This window comes from Rhizophagus irregularis, chromosome 2 (assembly GCF_026210795.1).
Source record: "Rhizophagus irregularis chromosome 2, complete sequence".
NCBI classification, from domain to species: domain Eukaryota; kingdom Fungi; phylum Glomeromycota; class Glomeromycetes; order Glomerales; family Glomeraceae; genus Rhizophagus; species Rhizophagus irregularis.
Genome location: NC_089430.1, coordinates 3,863,336 through 3,884,778, shown reverse-complemented (window position 1 = coordinate 3,884,778; position 21,443 = coordinate 3,863,336). Strand labels below are relative to the sequence as shown.

General features: G+C 28.6%; 9 protein-coding genes across 10 annotated transcripts; 5 read left to right on the top strand and 4 right to left on the bottom strand.

Annotated features, from left to right (window-relative positions):
* Positions 1-534: 534 nt before the first annotated feature.
* On the bottom strand, positions 535-738 carry OCT59_012214 (uncharacterized protein; the record flags this gene model as incomplete). Its single annotated transcript, XM_066134316.1, has 1 exon — positions 535-738. The coding sequence occupies one exon, from the start codon at positions 736-738 to the stop codon at positions 535-537; it is 204 nt and encodes a 67-aa protein (XP_065989592.1).
* Positions 739-2,786: 2,048 nt separating this feature from the next.
* On the bottom strand, positions 2,787-3,326 carry OCT59_012213 (uncharacterized protein; the record flags this gene model as incomplete). The annotated part of the gene is made up of 1 exon (XM_066134315.1): positions 2,787-3,326. One exon carries the CDS (start codon positions 3,324-3,326, stop codon positions 2,787-2,789), a length of 540 nt encoding a protein of 179 aa, XP_065989591.1.
* A 1,840-nt stretch (positions 3,327-5,166) lies between these two features.
* Positions 5,167-7,561, bottom strand: OCT59_012212 (uncharacterized protein; the record flags this gene model as incomplete). The annotated part of the gene is made up of 8 exons (XM_025331663.2): positions 5,167-5,680; positions 5,755-5,814; positions 5,888-6,496; positions 6,565-6,627; positions 6,748-6,859; positions 6,953-7,324; positions 7,416-7,435; positions 7,522-7,561. The coding sequence occupies 8 exons, from the start codon at positions 7,559-7,561 to the stop codon at positions 5,268-5,270; spliced, it is 1,689 nt and encodes a 562-aa protein (XP_025184190.1). The 3' UTR covers positions 5,167-5,267.
* Positions 7,562-8,085: 524 nt separating this feature from the next.
* Positions 8,086-10,548, top strand: OCT59_012211 (uncharacterized protein). The gene is made up of 7 exons (XM_025314871.2): positions 8,086-8,184; positions 8,265-8,284; positions 8,366-8,449; positions 8,528-8,764; positions 8,848-9,040; positions 9,108-9,173; positions 9,240-10,548. The coding sequence occupies exons 1-7, from the start codon at positions 8,154-8,156 to the stop codon at positions 10,328-10,330; spliced, it is 1,722 nt and encodes a 573-aa protein (XP_025184191.1). The 5' UTR covers positions 8,086-8,153; the 3' UTR covers positions 10,331-10,548.
* A 132-nt stretch (positions 10,549-10,680) lies between these two features.
* On the bottom strand, positions 10,681-12,470 carry OCT59_012210 (uncharacterized protein; the record flags this gene model as incomplete). Of its 2 annotated transcripts, XM_066134314.1 has the most annotated exons (2): positions 11,909-11,951; positions 12,041-12,444. In XM_066134314.1, 2 exons carry the CDS (start codon positions 12,442-12,444, stop codon positions 11,909-11,911), a joined length of 447 nt encoding a protein of 148 aa, XP_065989590.1. The 2 variants fall into 2 exon arrangements, with proteins under 2 accessions (XP_065989589.1, XP_065989590.1); XM_066134313.1 differs by having other exon boundaries at positions 10,681-12,470.
* Positions 12,471-12,788: 318 nt separating this feature from the next.
* OCT59_012209 (uncharacterized protein) lies at positions 12,789-13,896 on the top strand. The gene is made up of 2 exons (XM_025314873.2): positions 12,789-12,876; positions 12,976-13,896. The coding sequence occupies exon 2, from the start codon at positions 13,016-13,018 to the stop codon at positions 13,655-13,657; it is 642 nt and encodes a 213-aa protein (XP_025184193.1). The 5' UTR covers positions 12,789-12,876; positions 12,976-13,015; the 3' UTR covers positions 13,658-13,896.
* A 979-nt stretch (positions 13,897-14,875) lies between these two features.
* On the top strand, positions 14,876-15,970 carry OCT59_012208 (uncharacterized protein). The gene is made up of 2 exons (XM_025314874.2): positions 14,876-14,959; positions 15,059-15,970. The coding sequence occupies exon 2, from the start codon at positions 15,098-15,100 to the stop codon at positions 15,734-15,736; it is 639 nt and encodes a 212-aa protein (XP_025184194.1). The 5' UTR covers positions 14,876-14,959; positions 15,059-15,097; the 3' UTR covers positions 15,737-15,970.
* Positions 15,971-17,503: 1,533 nt separating this feature from the next.
* OCT59_012207 (uncharacterized protein) lies at positions 17,504-18,642 on the top strand. The gene is made up of 2 exons (XM_025314876.2): positions 17,504-17,530; positions 17,643-18,642. Exon 2 carries the CDS (start codon positions 17,689-17,691, stop codon positions 18,325-18,327), a length of 639 nt encoding a protein of 212 aa, XP_025184196.1. The 5' UTR covers positions 17,504-17,530; positions 17,643-17,688; the 3' UTR covers positions 18,328-18,642.
* A 1,471-nt stretch (positions 18,643-20,113) lies between these two features.
* OCT59_012206 (uncharacterized protein) lies at positions 20,114-21,096 on the top strand. Its single transcript, XM_066134312.1, has 2 exons — positions 20,114-20,148; positions 20,233-21,096. Exon 2 carries the CDS (start codon positions 20,285-20,287, stop codon positions 20,921-20,923), a length of 639 nt encoding a protein of 212 aa, XP_065989588.1. The 5' UTR covers positions 20,114-20,148; positions 20,233-20,284; the 3' UTR covers positions 20,924-21,096.
* The last annotated feature ends 347 nt before the right edge of the window (positions 21,097-21,443 follow it).

The window sequence follows — 21,443 nt, the reverse complement described above, 5'->3', positions numbered from 1 at the left end:
CACTGATCATCATAATTTACTAATAACGTATATGAATTTATATGGAGGACGGTTTTGATTTATTAGACTTATTGTATATTATATTGTGTAACCAACTAGTTGGACCCCCACACCCCTAGCTATATTTCATTCTTTTCTGATCACTGGATCAAAAGTTAATAAACTGTCTGATTGGTAATAGTATTTGGCAAAAATGCCAATCAGTTACCAGTCAGTTACTGGTAAGGGGCGTGCCAGGAATCAGCTGATTTAAGAGGGGATGGGGGGTTAAGCTATAAATCAGGTCCATATATATCATGTGATAAGTATTTGTAATTTTATTGGCTAATTATTTATTAGTAAAATTGAATATGGAATATGGTAAATCCGTAAAATGTAACACTGAGTTTTTATGTAATGTATTTATGTATCATTAATGTCTAAAAATAAATAAAGTTTAAAACACCATAAAAAATGTTTAAAAAAAGTAATTTAACGTTCATTTATTTATTAATTATAAAAGAAAAAACAAAAAGAAAGAAAACACTAATTTAACTAGTCTTCATCTGACTGAACTTCACGATAATCCAAAATAACTTTCTGCCATGAGACTTGTCCTTGGATTATATCTTCTGCAACATTAAAATTTCGAAATGGAATAACTACACATTCCAATTCTGTTTCGTTATGAGTTCTTTTTAATTGCTTGTTATTTTGAGAGTGACGTTTAGAATGTACGTTGCGTTTATATTCCTTCATAAATTTTAGAGTTGGAAAGTATTTACCGCAAATATTACAACACAGCCGCTGGTGTAGTTCTTGTGAAATTGAAGGACAACAACGGTCATATGGTAAGATTTTAAGCTTATCATAATATTGAAAGGCGTGAATTGGATTAATGAAATGACCGTCTTTTCCTTTTGTAATCGGAGGAAGGAATCCGTCATTTTCATCCAAAAGTACATTGCATCTGTGGCTCTATTTTCACTACAACATTCCCGATTTTTACATTTTTTTATATCTAGTGAATAGCGGCAAATTTGTGCATGGTTCTCTATCCATTCCCATGATGTTGAAGAATCAAACTCATTAAATGGAATTATTTCCTTGTCAATATATTCCACTGTTACGGGCTTTCCATGTATGTCATCTCTTCTCCATATATCACATAATCTTTTTCCCGAAAACTCAAAATTTCGTCGTGCTAATTCTTCATCTATTACATTACCTTGACTATCTAGATGTGAACTGAACTCATTTACAGGTAAAGTGATACCGGCAAGTTTTGCAGATAAAGAAGCCATACCCCGTTCTACTGGATTATATGCACTTTGACCTGGAGCATGAGTACGAACTGTTAAATAATCCAAATTAAGAGCGCGAAAAAGGTGAGCATATTGAATAATATTTTTCATATGCTTTGGATTTTCGTCAGGTCCACCATCAACAAGAAGGATCCAAATAGGTTTAACTTCATCATCTTTTTTTATGATAGTGAAAAATTCTTCATTAGAAACAATGCTTTCTAAATCCGCTATATGGGTTTCTGATGATGTTCCAATAAAATATTCTGGTCTAATGAATATGGAAAGTTTACCAGTTTGAAGAGTATTACTTGAATCAGTTGGATCAATAGTTAGATAAACAGAAGGTATGAGTTTCATTTTTGAACCAACTGGAAAATCATGATCTTCAATAATTACTGGTTCGTTGACAGTTTGAACTGTCTTAAATGTACGGCCAACTGCAGGTGTTCCTAATCCTACCTTTGCCTTATCATCTTGGGAAATAATAACTGCTTCATTCGCAAAACTTCAGCAAACATTTTTGCAGCTTTAACAGAAGCTAAACAATAGTGTTCATCAACATGAGATTTCATTTCTGTTCATACTACAGATGCGAGACAGGACCCAGAAATATATATATAGGGGTCAGGTGGCAAAAAATTTTTTTACTATGAGCTGTACGCAGAGACTTTTTATATGAGTAGTACGCATAATTGATACCTGATATTGAAAATCCTGCAAAAATACGCAAATAAAATTTCAGACATTAAGTTATTAATTATTTTATCATGGCTTCTCTATTATTTATAAAACCAAATACTAATGTGAAAAAATAGAATTTACCATTTTTCAATAATATTTTTCTAAAATTACACTTTTAACCATTAGAAATTTCTTTCAATTAATACTAAATATTACAATGCGGTTAATTAAATAAGTACGTACAATAAAAATATTTTATAAATAAGATTAGCCAAATTTAGGCCAAAAATACGCAAACTAATTTTTTACATATAAAAATTTTGATAAAAAATACGCAATCTTGATGACCTAACTATAGATGAAAAATTCTAAAATTGTACGCAAATCAAAACTTTACTCCGTCTAATTCCACTATGATGGCGACGCATCTGTGTACCCTACCCCTGTATATATATTTCTGGGTCCTTGCGAGACCAACTTTTGCTGGATGATGATGACGACGCGCTGCAAAAGTATTTTGATGGCGGGTTGGAGATAAGTAGACAAGCATTGACGAGATAGATAGGTATTATATTTTTCTTCTAAGGCTTCGTGTAGATGCTTTACCGTTCTTACTTTAATAATTACTTTTCTACGTTTAGCATGAGCAGCTCCAAATTCAATACTATCATGAATCTTATCCCATAGATCTGGGTCTTTCATAGCTGCAGATGGTCTTCCTGGAGTATCATATTTTTCTACAACTCCTTCTTCTTCTAGCAACTTTAATTTTTTCGTTGTTAACTTTGCTTGTGCACCAAGCATGACGTTTTAATTTATTTAGTTGAGCCTTTGTTCTGATAATATTTTTTGTTCATCAATTATTTTTGATAATAGTGTAACTTTTATTGAGTCATCTGTAGAAATTTCCATCATTTGTTCATATTCAGATATCTTTTTAATAGCTAAATTGATTTTTTCAGCTGCATTACGTTGTGATGTAGCATTTTTTGGTATTTTGGTAGTATCAATAAATCCAACTAATTGTCTTGGAGTAGAGGTATATTTTGGAGTGGAGGTATGATGAAAACTACTAGTCACATTACGTGACATAAAAATTTTTTGATGAGAATGAACAGTAGAAGGTACAGTATCATAATATTCACAAATTTTATTTTCAATAAAAGTGGTGTCATTTTTTCTAACTTCTTTCCAAACAGTTGTACACTCTTCCATTAGTTGCTGGTGATTTAACTTTGGATTACAGAGTGTTGCTTGTTTGTAATATGCATACACGTTGCAAAACTCTTGATATTTATTTTGAGGTTGTTTAAAAAAAAATTTTTTATTAAAATTCGGACCTTTCAAAAAACTTTGCATGATTTTATAGAATATAAAGCAAGCAGTTTATTTAAATTTTGATTAAAATCACAGCAAGATCAATACATTTTTTTTAAAATCAATAAAAATTTTTTTATTAATTATATATTATTTTAGCCAATCAAAATGCTTAATCAGATAATCAGGTAGGGGTGGGGGGGTCAAGCCTTCTAATTGACTGAAATCAGCTGATTTCTGGCACGCCCCTAACTGATTGGTAACTGATTGGTGTCTGATTTTTCATTTTTTGACCTATGAAAAACAAACTTTATTTTTATTTATCAAAATATCAAAACAAATTCAGCTAATTACTTAAGATTTATTAATATATTATATAATTATTTTGGAATTAAAATATATTCAAATCCTTGAATCCATCTATTTACTTTAATCATTAATAAATATATTTAACTTTAAAACTAATAAAAAGATATCTTTAGTTTAATATAATTTTTAAATAATAAGTTTAGAGTATGTTTATTATATAATATAAAATTATCTACTTCTACAAAAGTAATAATCAAATAGAATTATTTTTAAAGACTTTTAATTTTCTGAACTAATCTATATCATATAATTTGAAATTTATAATTAGCTAATAAAAAACTGGATTTCTTACTTATATAAAGTACTAATAAAATGCAGTTTTTAAAAATTTTTATTACAGATAAAATAAAATATAAGAAAAAATGAATTTTATCAGTTAAAATTATACATTAATAAAAAATTTTTTTTAAAAAAAAAATTACATTTGATTTAAATTATAATAATTCAGACTAATATTATTATGATATATGAAGTTAACCCAAATTATCATAAGTTTTAATCAATATATTTTATTTCAAATTTGAGTTGATCATAAAAATTTTTTTAAAAAGTTAAAAGTTTTTCAAATATTACCATATATTATAAACCATAGTACCTTCTATGTATAATACCCTTCAAAGAAAAAGTCACATTTTCATTGATTTTATTATTTAAATAATCCAACAAATATTATAAGTATGATATATAATAATAGTATAATACTTAATTATTTTATAAGTTTTAAACATCCTCATCAATTAATAATAAAATTTATGTAATAGGAGTTTAGAATCAATCTTCCTAAATTTGCAAGATACCCAAAGTACTGTGATTGCAATATACTTATTAAGTATAGACTTCTAGTATTATAGTATAAAAATATGTTATAATATATTTTAATATAAAAAACTTTTGCCAGATTATTTAATTCTGATCAATACTAATGAAAAAAAACTTAATGCAATATACCTTGAAGTCTTGAACTTTATAATTTTTAGTTATAGAATCAGAAAATGTTAGAGAAGTAAATGAAATATATAATGCTATTAAAAAAGGAGAAAGTACATAAATTTTAGACCATTTAATGCAAGTTCTAACATCAAGTTATTTTTTTGCTCTTTTTTTTCTGATAAATTTTTACAGCTAATTTATTTCTGATTCATTAATTGCCTTTATATACCAAAAATGTACCTTTGTTTTCTTATATTTATTTGAAAAAGATTGAAGTTTTTAGATGGTAGGAATTTAAAAATAAACTATAAGAGCTATCTTAATTTTCTAATTAATAATAAAGTAGAAATAAGATTGCCTTTTCCAGTTATTAAACTAAAATAAATACTGAAAAAAAAATTCTTTAAAATATACTTAAAATGTATTTATATATTTTAAGTACATTTTAAAGAAATTTTTTTTTATAGGAACTATTTCTTATACTGTATAATAGCTAATTTCCAAACAATTATATAAATTTACAAAATTATAATAATAAATTTTATAAGATCCAATTATTTTATATGTATATAGACTGTATATATTATCAATTTAAATGGTACTATACCAATAATTTATTATAATAAGATTTCCAATTTTATAACATTTTAGTTTACTGAAATTAATATTAATTAAACACCATACTTAAACTAAATCAAAGTCATATTTAAAAGTAACTTTACACTCATGACCAGTATTCTTATTTTCAGCAATAGCAGACATTCCCACCCTCCCAAATTTTAAAATAAATGAAATAGTAATATCTTCAATATCTTCATAACTATCTAATTCTGGCAATTCTAATTGAAATTTTCGAAGTAATTTTATCTCAGGATCTCCAATATATTTCGCATCCAAAGATTTTGTTACATACATATCAATATTTATTTTTCGCTGAGTTAATGAAAATGATTTAAAATCTTTGATAACTTTACTGTTTAATTTGATTGGTGCTCCATAACCTTCCTCACCAAATTTTTCAAAAACTTTTACATACCCATTTGGAAGTTTATATGACAATGGATCGGTTGGAAGCCATTTTCTTACTACGCAAGTACCTTTAAAAGAAGGACACAGTTAAGATATTTTCTTTTAAACAAATTAATTCAAAAATATAGAATGATTTTGATACCATAAGTCCAATTCAATACACGACTCTCTACAACTTCTTCTGAAAGACCAAATTTCACAGCTTGCAGATTTATTTTTTAAGAAAGGTTAATATTATTTTAAAGAGATTCGTAAAAGGATCTTTTTTTACCTACCTCCTTTCATAACAGATGTAACAGGATTCTTAGGCACAGAAATATTCGGCACCTCTGAAGAAAATTCTCCCCTAATTCTATCTTGTAAATATTCAGATTCACTAAATCCACCCACCAATAACATTAAAGAAATGTCCTTTTTAAGCCGTTTTAGTTGCTCCAATTGTCCTCTTATTAATGTAAAAATTCTTTCTATAACAGGATCGAACATTTCTTTAACATCATCAAATTTAGCTTCGATCAACCATTCATCAGCTTCTAACTTCTCTTTTTCTTCTCCAGTAATACATTTTTTAATTGGCTCATATTCATCTAAATTTAAGTAATAAGCCAGAAAATCATCCTCTCGTCCCGTAAAAAAAATTTTAGTGGTTGTACAAAAGTCTTGAACGATATATTGTAGATTAACATAATGATTCTCTTTTAAAATATCAATAGTGGAACTTCCTATTTTACTATCAAGAAACTCAATAAATGCCTGGTCCACATAACATGAACCACAGTTATCGCCTGCACGCACAGTTATTTCACTTAATTTATCTTCGTCTAATAATTCTCGCGTTGTTAGATCCACTGTGCCACCACCACAATCAACCACCATAAATAAATCTATTTATACAGAAAAAAAGATTTAAAAAATTTTCTCACGTGAACTGCAATAGAAAAGTCATACTAACCTCCCGATTTCAAAAGATATTCATTCCTTAGTGAACTTATAGAATTAATCGCTGCAGCTTCAGCTATAAATTAAGTAATATGTAAGAACCTTGAATAATCAAATATTTATAATCGAAAAATTTGAATTTATGATAATTAATTCTGACTAGAATTAAAAGCAGATTTATTCATTGGTTACTTACGTTCTGTTGTAAATTTTAAATTTCTTTCAATATTTTCCTCTTTGACCAAATTTGCGCCAATCGCACATTCACTCATTGTTTCAATCGCATTATCGTCGAATTCTGCGGGAACCTAGAAAAATAAGTAACGAATTACATAAATTGATAAATTTTCTATTACTTAAATTTTTAATTTTTTAAAAAAAAATCGAAAAGCTTTTGTTACCGTAATTACAATTATAACTTGACTATCAAAATCTAAACTGTGCCAATGACTTTTTACCCTTCTTCTAATATAATTACCTAATTCTTTCAAATAATCTTTAATAACATCTTTATAATTTAATGCGTCTGGTAAAGACGTAGTTCCCCTTTTTAATAGATGTAACTTAAACAATTCAATCGGTTTTGAAGAGGGTCGTAAAGACCTTCCTCTTGGCTTTGTTGCTAGTGCCGATAATCCCCACGACATTACATTTGCACAGGAGTCATCATAATTTATGACTGTTGGTGTTTTAAACCATCCTCCATGGAGACCTTTCCAAAAATCGTATACTTGAACATCATTAGGATTGGATTTATGAGCATATGCAAATCCCTTTCGTTTTTTTTAAGGAATAATTAATCAGCTTATTAAAATACTAATTCTCAAAATTTGATTCGTTTACGCTAAATAAAAATATTCTTACGGAATATGTAGTTCCAAAGTCTGTAATATAATAGGTAAAGCGAAAAAAATGTGAGAATCTGGCACATTTTGTATTAATTAATAAAATACGTCGACTTAAAACTTACCAACACCCACCACAACGCGAATGTCGTCGCTTGAAGACATATTTTCTTTAAAAAAAATTTTTATGAACTAATTAGTCTTATTTTTTGTTGATTATGTATAAATAAAAAATGAGAAAATTTTAACGTCAATTTACGTATTATCAACAAATCAATGAATTGCTTTGTCAGTATATCATAAATACTTATAAGCCATTAATGACAAATTTAGAATTATTATCAAATCTAAAAAAAAAGAACTTTCTGTTATCGATTGTACCTAACTCAGTTATTGTTTCTTTATACGATTGCAAATTCGAAATAGGCGATGAATCAAATAATAATTTGCATTAAAACAAGTATAAGTTTAATATCAGATTGGTAATCGATTGATTACCGATTGTGCCAGACAACAATGATTCTTATTATAGATTGATACGACTTTAACCATTTTAGTCTTTAAATGAAGTTCCTCTTTAATTTGTGAATGAGTGTATGATAATGTGATATAATCGAATCTAACGTCATACTTTTAATCGATTATATTTTTCTTATAAATATTCGAAATTTACGATAAAGTTAATAATTAATTTTGATCTCGGTGAATTGGAATTTTTGAATTTATTATATACGTCGTTAATTAAAGATCTTTGAAAATGCCGGATATTCGTGTCATAGTTGGTTTAGGTACGATAAACATTAAAATTGCATTCGTTTATTAGCTAGTTTAATTAATGAAGATTTTTGAATTCAACGTTTCTCTGAAGATTTTGGAACCACTTATTCGGTAATTTGTAGATTTTTTAATTGATATGATTCATTTTTTTTGAAAATTAACCTTTTAAATGACATTGAACCTTTTCAATAGGGATATACTTATTGTCATCGCGAAGCCACTGAAGATATAATGTATACAACAAACGTAACTTGGCCTAACGCTGGCGATAATATCGTAAATAATATATTTCTTCTTAAATTAACGAGAATCACGAAAAAAGATTATTATTTATTTTTTTTTGTTTGTTAAAAGAGCTATAAAACCAATACAGTATTAAGATATGATGATAGTTTAAGAAATGTCGAATCGTGGGGGCAATCCGCACTGTCTAAACCCCCGGATCGAAGGGTTGCTGTGAATAAACGAGAAAAAGTGTTAGAGTTGTTTAAATTACATTTAGGTAATTTAAGCGATGAGCTTAAAGAAAAATATAAACTTACTATAAATTATAAAGTAGCAATTACTGATTATCTTCGAGAAATCGGTAAAGTAAGTGTAAGATTAATAACATTTAATTTTATATATTTTTTTATTAAAAAATATCTTTATTGTATTCATTATTTTATAAATAGCATATAAAGGATACTATAAAGGATGTTAGTGATGAAGCTAGGTGGGAAATCGATTTTATGGAAAATGTGCTGCTAGTCCTTACTGTTCCTGCTGAATATACACAAAAAGAAAAAGCGACAATGAGAAAGTGTGCATTAGATGCTGGATTAATTGACGATTTAGATTCTAAAAAATTAGAATTTACTACGGAACGTAAGTTACAAACGAATTTTCTCTTTTTTTGAATAAAATCATTAATAAAATCTTTCCTTTCCAATAGCTGAAGCTGCAGCAATTTATTGCAAGGATAATGTTCTTAAAGAACATGATTTGGCTACTAGTGGAAGTATGTATTATTATGAATACTTCATACACATCATTTAAGTTAACTAGAATTCTGTTTTGTAAACAGCGATTTTTATGATCGTCGATTGTGGTGGTGGTACAGTAGATTTGACGACACGAAAATTATTGAATGAAAATCAATTGGGAGAAATTACAGAAAGAGCGGGTGATTATTGCGGAAGTTCTTTTATTGATGGTGCATTCCTTGATCACTTAAGGACAATACTCGATAATCATCCCATGGATTTATTGAAGGAAAATTATTATGGACAAATGCAGTATATGGTCCAAAATTTTTGCCAAAATGTTAAATTTGAATTTACGGGGGAAGATTTAAACTTTAGCTATGAAATGGATCTCAATGAAGTATCACCTGTTATATCACAGTACGTAAGCGACGAAGTGAGAAAAAGAATGGAAGAGGCTGAATGGTTAATTAAACTTGATTATGAGACGATCAAATCAATGTTTGATCCAGTCGTTGAAAGAATTTTACGAATGATTCGTGTTCAACTTGAAAATTGTAAGGAGAAAGGTTCTAAATGTTCTGCGATGTTATTAGTCGGAGGGTTCAGTCAATCAGAATATTTACAAAAGAGAATTAGAGACGAATTTTCAGATCACGAATATCACCGCGGTATTAATATTTCTGTTCCTATAAATCCGGTCGCGGCTGTTTCTCGCGGCGCAGCAATCTATGGTGCTAGTTTTGCCAATTCTGTTAATGACATGGATGATGATGAAATGGATGGTCTAATGTTTGTCATAGATTCACGTGTACTAAGACATACTTATGGGATCAAAGTTTTAAACCCTGAAGATTCTACTTTTCGTTTTCATGCTATGGCAAATAAAGGAACCATGGCTAACATTAACGAAGAATTTACCGCAAATGTAAGACCTTCTTTTCCTTTTCAAAAACAGGGAGTATTTGAAATTTACTTCATAGACAAATACGAACACGAAGCTAATCTTGGTGATCCCAGAATGAAATTACTTGGGAGACTTAAAATCGATTGGCCAGACAAACATCTCGGAATAAATAGACCCACTACTTTTAAATTAGCATTTGGTAAAATGGAAATTACGGCGAGGGCAAGTAATGATTTAAATGGTCAAAATTACCATACTTCTTTTGAAACAGACATAGAAGATTGATCATTATTATTTTCCGCCGTCTAAATATTTTTTTCATTTTGTTTGCTAATAACTATCGTTAAAATTTTTTGCATATATGACGTAATTTTTACAACATATCAATTGGTTTCTTTACAAATCATGTAAAAAATGTGAAATAAGGTGAAATATGACGATGTGCAATGTAAAAACTCTTTTTTTTATCTTATTAAATAAAGATATTATCTGAACTGCTTTACATATTCGTTATTACCAATTGCTAAATTCCATCCGATTTTTATTTATTATAACAATTGTCGGTATCGTTCTTAGGATTGACAATTAAATTTGATAAACATTATTTGAAGTTAAATAGTAAATTTTATTTGATGTGATATATATAATATATATTATATATATATATAATACAATGTAAGAAAAATAAAAAAAAATATAATTGTGTAAAATTATTATCATCTATATGTAATAAATTATTCGTCTTTTTCTTCGTTGGGTTCATTTGAATCGCTAATATATCGCGGAAATACTTTTGCAAGTGTAAATATTTTTGCATCTGAAGAATTCAAATTTCTTCCAACGAGAGGAAAGTAACATATATCTACGCGTAATTTATCGATTTCATCTTCATTCCATGATCCTTTCATCAAATTTGGATTAATCATGTTATTTTCAAAAAGTTCACATTCTGTTTTTGGTTCTTGAACATTTATGCGAAACCAAAATAATTTATAAATATCTTGAACAAGTTTTGGTGCCATTGAATCAACTTGTTCTTTTCTATTAGGATCATTGATTTTACGATAATGATTCATCATTTTATTGAGTTCGTTGCTAACGAGAGCTATAAAATCATGCATCCGCATATTTCCATCATCATCAATTATATTGTTAAATCCACGATTACCAAGAATTCCATAAACTTGTTGACGTATTTTAATCATTGATGCATCAGTAACCTCATCAGTTCCGGCACGAGTTACTGAGAAAAAATTGATTAATTTTAATAATTCACTTGCTTTTGATACGATATCTGATTCAAGTGTAAGGGGTCCCCTTGTGATTTTTTGGGATTCAATCAAATTATGCAATTCATGAGAAAAACCACGTACATAATCTAATACTTTACGTTGCAAAATAGCTTTAACAAAAATCTTATTTGGATTTTCCGCAGTAATTTCATTTAAGCAACCATATTCTTGCGCAAGCTTTTGTATTTCTTTAATGTTAAGATCCATATTAGGTTTCAAATGAGTTACATAATTATCCAATGTGTTCTGTAATTTTAAGATATCATTTTTTAATTTAATTGAATGATTTTGATCACCATCGCCAAGACGAGTATTTGTTGCAACACCAAGTGCTGATTGATATTTAGATGCCTCTTCTTTAAGTCTGGAATTTTCGTCTTCTAGATCGCGTAAACCATTTCCCTTCTCATCTAACCTTTGTCTTATATTGTTAATATTCTTCTTATATTTTTCAAGTGCTTGTTTAAATTCTTGCTGAAATTTTATTCTCTGTTCTCTTAATTGCTGTTCTAAATTTTTGATATTATTTTCCATATCTCTTTCCATATTTTTTTTTGTTAATTCTAACTCATTATAACGACCATTTAATTGATTTATATCTCGTTGATAATTTTCTTTTAAAATTTTTAATTTAGAGTCGAGTTCTTGTTTTTCTTTCTGATTTTTTTCAATTATAAAATTATTTTTTTTTCTTTCCTGCAACATGTCATCTTCAAGTTTTCGCTTTTCTTTTTCCAATTGTTTAAACTTTTGAGAATTCTTTTTTTCCTGCGATAAATCACCTTGAAGCTTTTGAACTTTATCATTTGAAGTTTTTAATTTTGATTCGATTTCTCGCTTTTCTTTTTCCAATTTCTTAGACTTTTGAGAAATTTTTATTAGTGATTGTTCTAATTCTTTATAACTTTCTTTCATTTCATTTAATTCTTCTAGCAATGCATTCTCTTCATTATTTTTTATTTGGGTACCATTATTATAATGATCCGGATCATTGAAATCTAATTCTTTTTTTGTCTGAGGAGAAAAATCGTTGATTTCATCATTTTCAACTTGATTATTTTGAAGTTTGTTTCCTACAAAATTATAAATACGATATAGAGTATTCATTTTTACGTCGTAATTTTTCCTTTTTTAAAAAAAAAAGTTGTTAAATTTGTTACTTATATATGAAATTATGTGATAATTAATAATTTATCACTTTTATCACTTATAAAATCAAATAATAACTTGGTTTGTTCCATTCAGAGATATTTATGTCATAAATCATATATCGTGTGAATGATTCTTAAGTAATCAGGTTTATACGTTATATTTACGAAACTATCTCATTATATCCAAAAATACTTTTACTCCCATTTTATTCCACTTTAAGTATGGCCTTATCTAGTTTGATCATCGAAAAGTACGTGTTGTGTACTAAAAAAAACCTTTGCATATAGAATAAACTCTTTGATACAAGCCACATAAAAAACTTATCTTGGCTACGTTATTACCAAATATTATTTTGTGCGCTTTACAAGAAGAAATATTTTACTTTGGGTTTTTATTATCGTTTTAATTATTATTTCACTCAGTTTCGTTTGTAAAGTTTAATGACTTTATATATTCTCATGTTATTTGATTGAAATTATTTAACAGGCAAAAAACTTAAAATAACTAAATAGACATCAAACGCCAAATGGAAATTGACCTTTGCTTCGTTATGGACTGTACCAGTTCTATGGGGGGCCACATTAAAGGTGCCAAGAATGCTATCGAAAGGGTGGTAGAATACATGGCAAATATGAAACCAACGGTTATAGTTCGGGTCGGTTTCTGTGGCTACCGTGACCACTGTGATGGTCCTAACCGCCTACAAATTTTTGATTTCACCAATTCTTGCGATGATTTTAAAGATTATCTATCGGGTATTTCAGCTACAGGTGGTGGAGATGCTCCGGAAGATGTCCTAGGCGGTCTTAACGCAGCTGTAAACAGTATAACATGGCGAAATCCTACCCGCGTCCTTTTACACATCTGTGACTGTCCGCCACATGGCCGTCGTTTCACTGGTTTGCTAGACGATTATCCAGATGGAGACCCAAATGGTCTAACTGCTGAACAAGTACTAAGAGAAATGCGATCAGCAGGCATTTACTACTTTTTCGGGAAAATCACGGAATATACTGAAACGATGACCGAAGAATTCCAAAGCATAGTTGGAGAGTATCCGGTATTTGATATCAAGGGCACTCCAGACCCAGAGGGATTAGTAGAAAAATTTTTTGATGCTGCTTGTTCAGCTATCAATACTGCTATCACATTAAGAGAATCACATTGAGAAATAATGTTTTTGTTCTACAAATAGCAGTCTAAATTGCTATATTCTATTATTTGATGTTTTTATTATACGTAAATTTATTTAATAAGATTCCAGTCCTGAATTTTATAAATTAAGCTAATTATCAAAATCAAAAGTTATAAAATATGAACCTAAGCTTAGATTTTGAAATTTTGATCTAAACAGTGAATTATAGAATATCAAATAATAATTCTGTGTTAATAATATTTCTAGGGCTTAAAAGACTTACAGTTGACTTCATTTGAACTGCTGATATTTCGCAGAAATACATTACTTTGCAAGTGTATATACTGAAAAATTCAAATTCGTCTAATTAGAAGTAGCACATACAGTATATACACGTAATTTATCGTCCTGTAGAGTAATTATAATACTTTCAAAAAATACTCTCTCTTGAACATTTAACGAAATAATTTTATTTTGCGATATTGATTCATCATTTTTTGTTTTTAAATTCTTGTTTTGGCCCACCATCGTAAAATGCTTATTGATATTTGATGACTCTTAAGTTTGACATTTTCGCCTTTTAACCTACGTAAATTATACTGTATCTAATCTAATATAATATTCTTCTAATATGTTTCTTGTACTTCAATTATTTAAATTTTTGCCGAAATCTCTTTTTGATCTCTCAGTTATTGTTCCAAATTGTTCCAAATTATTACGATCCTTTAAATGATCAAAATTTCATTGATAAATTTCGAATTCTCGCTTTTCTTTTTCCAACTATTTCTCGTATTTTATTTAATAATATTAATGAAATTTGATTACTTTTCCCTTTCCCTATGAAAATCCACTTCAAGTTGTATAGATCGATATAATTTATTTCTTCTATAAATCCAGACATCTTTTTAATTATTCGGATTTAGTTTATTGATGAAAAATTCGTTGATTAAGTTCAAGTTTTTTTTTCTAAGGAATTATCCGAAAAAAAAAAAAATATATATCGATACTAAAAATATTTAATTACTCAACATCAAATAACAGGTTTGATTGATTCAGATATTGATATGATATATGATATGTGTCATAAATCATATACCGTGTGAAATTAATGTTTTCAAAGCCTATCTCATTATATCAATAAGACTTTCCCCATTTTATATTCCTCTTTGAGTATAGCCTTATCCAATTTTGTCAATCTATCAAAGCATAAAAAAAGGTACACAAAATGCGTGTTACACAAAAAATCATTACGTGCGTGTTTATAAAGCCGTACTTTTCATTCATTATAGTTTTCAAGAATAAAAATTTCTTAAGGGTTTGATTGCTATTTTAATTGTCTGTTATTATTTTGTTGAAATTCGTTAGTTAAAAGTTTTAATAACTTACATACTTATTGACGGTTATACATGTTATTTGACTATAATTGTTTAATAGGCCAAAAACTTATATCTTGAAGAAAATTAAATACGCCAAATGGAAGTTGATCTTTGCTTTGTTATGGACTGCACCGGTTCTATGGGGGGCCACATTGAAGGTGCCAAGAATTCTATCAAAAAGGTGGTAGAATACATGGAAAATATGGAACCAGCAATTAAGATTCGGGTCGGTTTCTGTGGTTACCGTGACCACTGTGATGGCTCTAATCGCTTACAAATTTTTGACTTCACTTATTCTTGCGATGAGTTCAAAAATCGCTTATCGGGTGTTTCGGCTTCAGGTGGTGGAGATTCTCCGGAAGATGTCCTAGGTGGACTTAACGCAGCCGTAACCAGTATGACCTGGCGAAATCCCACCCGCGTCCTTTTACACATCGGTGACTATCCACCACATGGCCGTCGGTTCAATAATACGGATGACGATTATCCGAACGGCGACCCAAATGGTCTTACTGCAGAACAAGTGTTAAGGGAAATGCAATCAGCAGGTATTTACTACTTTTTCGGGAAAATCACGGAACATACCGAAACGATGACCAGAGTGTTCCAAAGCATAATTGGAGAGTATCCGGTGTTTGATCTCAAGATCTCTCCAAACCCAGAGGGATTAGTAGAGAAATTTTTTGATGCTGCTTGTTCAGCTATCAATACTGCTATCACATTGAGGGGGGAATAATTTTTTTGTTTTACCAATAGCAACTTAAATTGCAAATTAATGCTAAATACCGTATAATAATTATTTAGTGTTTTTATATAATTTATTTCATCACAATTCTTATTCTAAATAAGGATTCTGAACTAATTACAAAAATCAAATTTCGAACTTAAACCTTTAAAATAAGTAGATTTGAATATCCTATAAGTTTACTGCTGGAAATAAATACTGACAATAATCGTTTAAACAATGAAAAAAGAATATCAATAATTTTTATCGTATATTCGAATATTGCATTTTACAATATTTAAATCTAAAGTCTTACTCTATGTATAATAGAATTAGCATGGTTACAGTACGATTTCCGAGCCATTTCCTGAATATACCATTTCCTGAAGTTAATTTTCCAATTTCCGATTGCTTATTATGGAAATTGAATCTTTTCTGAAACTTCCATAATACTAATATCCCGATTTGCATCTATTTTTTTTTTTTCAAATAAATAACGATTTATAATTTTAAGAGTGTGATAAATAATAAAATTCTATGTAGCGTGAACATAACTCAGATATTAATACAAAGATAATTTATTATTGCAAATTTATTCCCGAATGGACATTTACTGGATTTATTAATGAATGATTTTATTTATATTTAATAAATCACAATGACCAAAAAAAAAAATTATTTTCCCATGATTTTAGGTTTCTTATTAACCCTTTCCATTTTGGCCTGGCATAAAAATGGTTTATTGTCAAAAGATTATTTGATTACAGAAATTTAAAATAAATAACATTATTAACAACTGAAAAGTTTTAAATAAATATAAAAATATATATAATAAATAATAATACATAAAAAAGAGTATATACTGGATATTTGGAAATTAGAAAATTGGGATCAGAAATTGGAGAGTAGTATTAGTAGTATTGGGGTTTTGGAGAATGATCCAGTAAATTGACTTCGGAAAATGAAAAATGGCATTCGGGAAAAGGTCCGACAAGGATCTTTAAGTTTGATGTTTTCATTTAAACCATTTCCTTCTCATCTAATTGTTATAGTGTTAATGTACATAAAATTTTTGCGTTAGTTTTATTCATTCTTTCTTAATGGGATTACTAATGAATTTTGAAATTCCCGTTACCCTTGTGACATTCATTTTCAAGCTTTGTAGATTGATATATTTTACAATTGCTTTAATTCTTCTATCAATGCGGACATCTATTATTATTCAGACCATTCGGATATTTGAATCTAATTCTTTTCTTAATGTGAAATTCGTCGATTTCATTATCTTCATTCTTCAACTTGTTATTTTGTAGTTCAAGTTTGTTTTTCTAAGGTACTGTCCAGAAAAAAAAAGATCAAACACATATAAAAACATTATTCCGCGGAATCTACTTAGAATATATATCATAATTTTTCACAGAGAATTATGAAATAATGTGATGATTTTAGTATCACTTGATTAACAGGTCAAAAATAACAGGTTTTATGTTAAGAACTTTTTTGTCATTCAAAGAGATTTTGCAAATACAATATTTGTCATAAACCATAAACAATATGAAAAATGATTTTGGGTTACAGATTTATTTTTAAAGCTTATCTCATTATCTATGATACTTTTACCATTTTACATTCCTCTTTGAGAGTAATCTTATCCAAATTTGTCAATCTATCAAAATCATAATGAAAATTTTAAAAAAGTACACGAATGGATGTGTTGCACAAAAAAAACATTACGTGTTTTTATAAAGACGTACTTCCCTTTCATATTATTATTCTCTATTTTTCAAGAAGAAATATTTTTTTTAGGTGTGCAATTTTTATCTGTTATTTTTAATTGTCTGTTATTATTTTATTAGTTAAAAAGTTTTAGTGACTTACACATTTATTATAATTTTATTTGAATATATTTGTTTAATAGTCGAAAAACATAACTCGAAGAAAAATTAAATAGACATCAAACACAAATGGAAGTTGATCTTTGCTTCGTTATGGACTGTACCAGTTCTATGGGGAGTCACATTGAAGGTGCCAAGAGTTCTATTAAAAAGATAGTAGATTACATGGCAAATATGAAACCAGCAATTGTAGTTCGGGTCGGTTTCTGTGGCTACCGTGACCACTGTGATGGCTCTAACCGTCTACAGATTATTGAGTTCACTACTTCTTGCAATGAGTTCAAAAATAATGTATCGAATGTTTCAGCTTTGGGTGGTGGAGATGCTCCGGAAGATGTTCTGGGCGGACTTAAAGCAGCCGTAACCAGTATGGCCTGGCGAAATCCCACCCGCGTCCTTTTACATATCGCTGACTGTCCACCACATGGTCGTCGTTTCACTGATTTGAGTGATACTTATCCAGATGGCGACCCAAATGGTCTAACAGCAGAACAAGTACTGAGAGAAATGCGGTCAGCAGGCATTTATTACTTTTTTGGAAAGATCACGGAATATACTGAAACGATGACCAGAGTGTTCCAAAGCATAATTGGAGAGTATCCGGTGTTTGACTTCGAGAGCACTCCAGACCCAGAGGGATTAGTAGAAAAATTTTTTGATGCTGCTTGTTCAGCTATCAATACTGCTATCACATTGAGGGGGGAATAATTTTTTTATTATTAATAGCTTAAATTAATCAAATTATCAAATTGAAAGCTTTAAAGTTTATATTTTAAATTATTTTTACACGAAATAAATAAAGTTTCTAAGTTAAAAAACTTTGAACTTGAAAACCTTCTAATTCTTTAGATTTTTTAAAAATCTACCGCAATTGAAGTACGCTACTTTAAATCAGCACGTGGCAAATAATTTCTTTCGAAGTAGATGCTAAAGATTTGTAGTAATAATAATGTTAGCCTTCATATATCATTCTTTTATATATTAAATTTGATATGTATATGTACTGTACATATAATTATTTTCTTAAAACTATTATCATTTCTGTGTAATAATATTATTCGATCGCTTTTTTCTTCGTTGGTTTCATTCAGACCGCTGATATTTCTCTGATATTTAGCGGAAATACTTTTGCAAGTGTATTTATTCTAATTTATGTCTGAAGATTTCAAGTTTGTCCAACTAGAAGAAAGTAGCATATATCTACGCGTAATATTTCGATTTTATCATCCTTTCATCATACAGTATTTGGATTAACCATCACTCATCAATGAATTCACTTAATTCTGGTCTTGAACATTTACGCGAAACCAACATTAACTTTACGATATTAATTTGTAAAATTATGTCATACAAATATTTCATTATCAATTATATTGTTAAGCCCACAATTAACGCATTTTTATTATCGATACATATATAATTTCATCTTGTTCCGATTCAAATATAAAGATTTACCTTGGATTTCAGCCGATCCATGAGAGAGCTTACGTACTAAATCCAATGCTCTACGATGTAAAATGGATTTAATAAAGCACTTCTTTTAGTGTTAAGATCCATATTAGTAGATTTCGAGTTACATAGTATTCCAACATCGATAAACCGATGCTTCTTCTTTAAGTTTGATATTTTTAGCTACTAATTTACATAAACCATTTCTCTTCTTGCCTAATCATTATAATGTTAATATTCTCAAATTTTCGTGTACTTGTCTAAATTCATTCTTGTTGAAATTCTTCTTTGACTTCAGTTTTTTCAATTGTTTCTCGTGTTATATTTATTTTTTTTTTCTAGTGGTTTTGTAACATTCACTTTCAAGTTTTGTAAATTGATTATTTAATTCTTATATCGATATCTATCTATTCAATTCATTCGGATCTAATCTTTTCTTGGTCAATGTGAAATTCATCGATTGACGTTTATTTTTAATGTATTATCCGAATATAAAAAAGATCGAATATATAAAACAATGATTCCACGGAATTACTTAAAATATCATAATATGTCGTAGAATAACTACTTTCCTTTTCTTTTTTTCGTCAAAAATATCATTATAATATTAAACTAAAAAAGTATATGACAATAATACAATGATAACATAAAAAATCATCGTACAATGAACGCATTATACTCTATTTTTTGTGATAATTGATATTTTCACCTGTTTAATTAGTCAACACAACTTGTTTTATTTTAAGTTTTTATTTTATTTATTTATATTATTTATTATTATTTTTTTTCTGAGACTTTTTGTCATTTAAAGAGATTTTGCAATTGGCATAAAATCAAACAGTATGAAAAATGATTTTGAATTACAGGTTTTACAAGAAAACTATTCTAAAAATACTTTCTTTTATTCTTCATTTTATTCTCTTATTTCTCTTTGAGTGATAGCCTTAATCTGTTATCCAATTTTGTCCTTCTATCAAATGAAAGCTTGTACTAAAAGTATGTGTTTATAAAGGCATACTTTTCATTCATATTATTTTTATCCTTTGTAATTTTTCAAGAAAGAAATATTTCTTTAGGTTTGTAAGTGCTATTTTAATTGTCTGTTATTATTTTACTGAAATTCGTTAATTAAAAGTTTTCATTTATTGTCATGTTGTTTAACAGTGTTTAATAGGTCCAAAACTCGAAAAAAAATCAAATAAACATTAAACTCCAAATGGAAGTTGACCTTTGCTTCGTTATGGACTGTACTGGTTCTATGGGGGAATACATTGAAGGTGCCAAAGATGCTATCGAAAAAGTAGTAGAATACATGGCAAAATTGGAACCAGCAATTAAAATTCGGGTCGGTTTCTGTGGTTACCGTGATCACTGTGATAACCCTATCCGCTTACAGGTTTTTGATTTCACTTATTCTTGCGAAGAATTCAAAAATTATCTATCGAATGTTCCAGCTACAGGTGGTGGTGGAGATGGACCGGAAGATGTTCTGGGCGGACTTAACGCAGCCGTAACCAAAATGACCTGGCGAAATACTACCCGCGTCCTTTTACACATCGGTGACTATCCACCACATGGCCATCAATTCGATAATCCAGAAGATGACTATCCGGACGGCGACCCATATGGCCTTACTGAAGAACAAGTATTGAGGGAAATGCGATCGGCAGAAATTCATTATTTTTTCGGCAAGATTACAGAATATACAGATACGATGATCAAAGTGTTCCAAAGCATAATTGGAGAATTTCCAGTGTTTGATATCATGAGCACTCCAGATCCGGAGGGATTAGTAGAAAAATTTTTTGATGCTGCTTGTTCTGCTATCAATTCTGCTATCACATTGAGGGAATAATTTTTTTTTGATTTACCAATAAGCTCATATATTAGTATCAATTCATTTTAGAGTGCTATAAATTAAAATTTTTTTTTTAAAAAAAAAAAATATTCCCGTTTTTTGTGAAAATTATAAATTAGACTAATTATTGGATCAATTATCAATGATTAAAAAATTTTAAACTTGATTAACTTGATATCGCTATAAAGTCATTATTATGAGTTAACTTTAATATCAGTTATACACAATACAAACAAGTACTGTATATTATCGCAAGTTCATTTGAACATATCAGATATGAAAATAAAATTCATGCACTAATCATAATTGTTTTAATCAACAAATTATAGAATATTCATAAAAAACATTTTTTTTAAAGACCTTTAAAAGTCTTTATAAAAATAATGAAATTAAAATTTTCATAAATAACAACACTCTTAGGAAAAAAAAAATATAGTCTAGAACAACATATATATAGTTTCAACTTTCATGAAAAGAAAAGTATATATAATTGTTTACTAATGTGTATATATATTTT

Excerpts from the sequence above, each read along its gene's own strand:
- OCT59_012211 (XM_025314871.2), top strand. The coding sequence starts at position 8,154 with ATGCCGGATATTCGTGTCATAGTTGGTTTAG. Across the intron at positions 8,185-8,264 it reads TCGTGTCATAGTTGGTTTAG|ATTTTGGAACCACTTATTCG; the intron begins GTACGATAAACA and ends GTTTCTCTGAAG. Across the intron at positions 8,285-8,365 it reads ATTTTGGAACCACTTATTCG|GGATATACTTATTGTCATCG; the intron begins GTAATTTGTAGA and ends CCTTTTCAATAG.
- OCT59_012209 (XM_025314873.2), top strand. The coding sequence starts at position 13,016 with ATGGAAATTGACCTTTGCTTCGTTATGGACTGTACCAGTTCTATGGGG.
- OCT59_012208 (XM_025314874.2), top strand. The coding sequence starts at position 15,098 with ATGGAAGTTGATCTTTGCTTTGTTATGGACTGCACCGGTTCTATGGGG.
- OCT59_012207 (XM_025314876.2), top strand. The coding sequence starts at position 17,689 with ATGGAAGTTGATCTTTGCTTCGTTATGGACTGTACCAGTTCTATGGGG.
- OCT59_012206 (XM_066134312.1), top strand. The coding sequence starts at position 20,285 with ATGGAAGTTGACCTTTGCTTCGTTATGGACTGTACTGGTTCTATGGGG.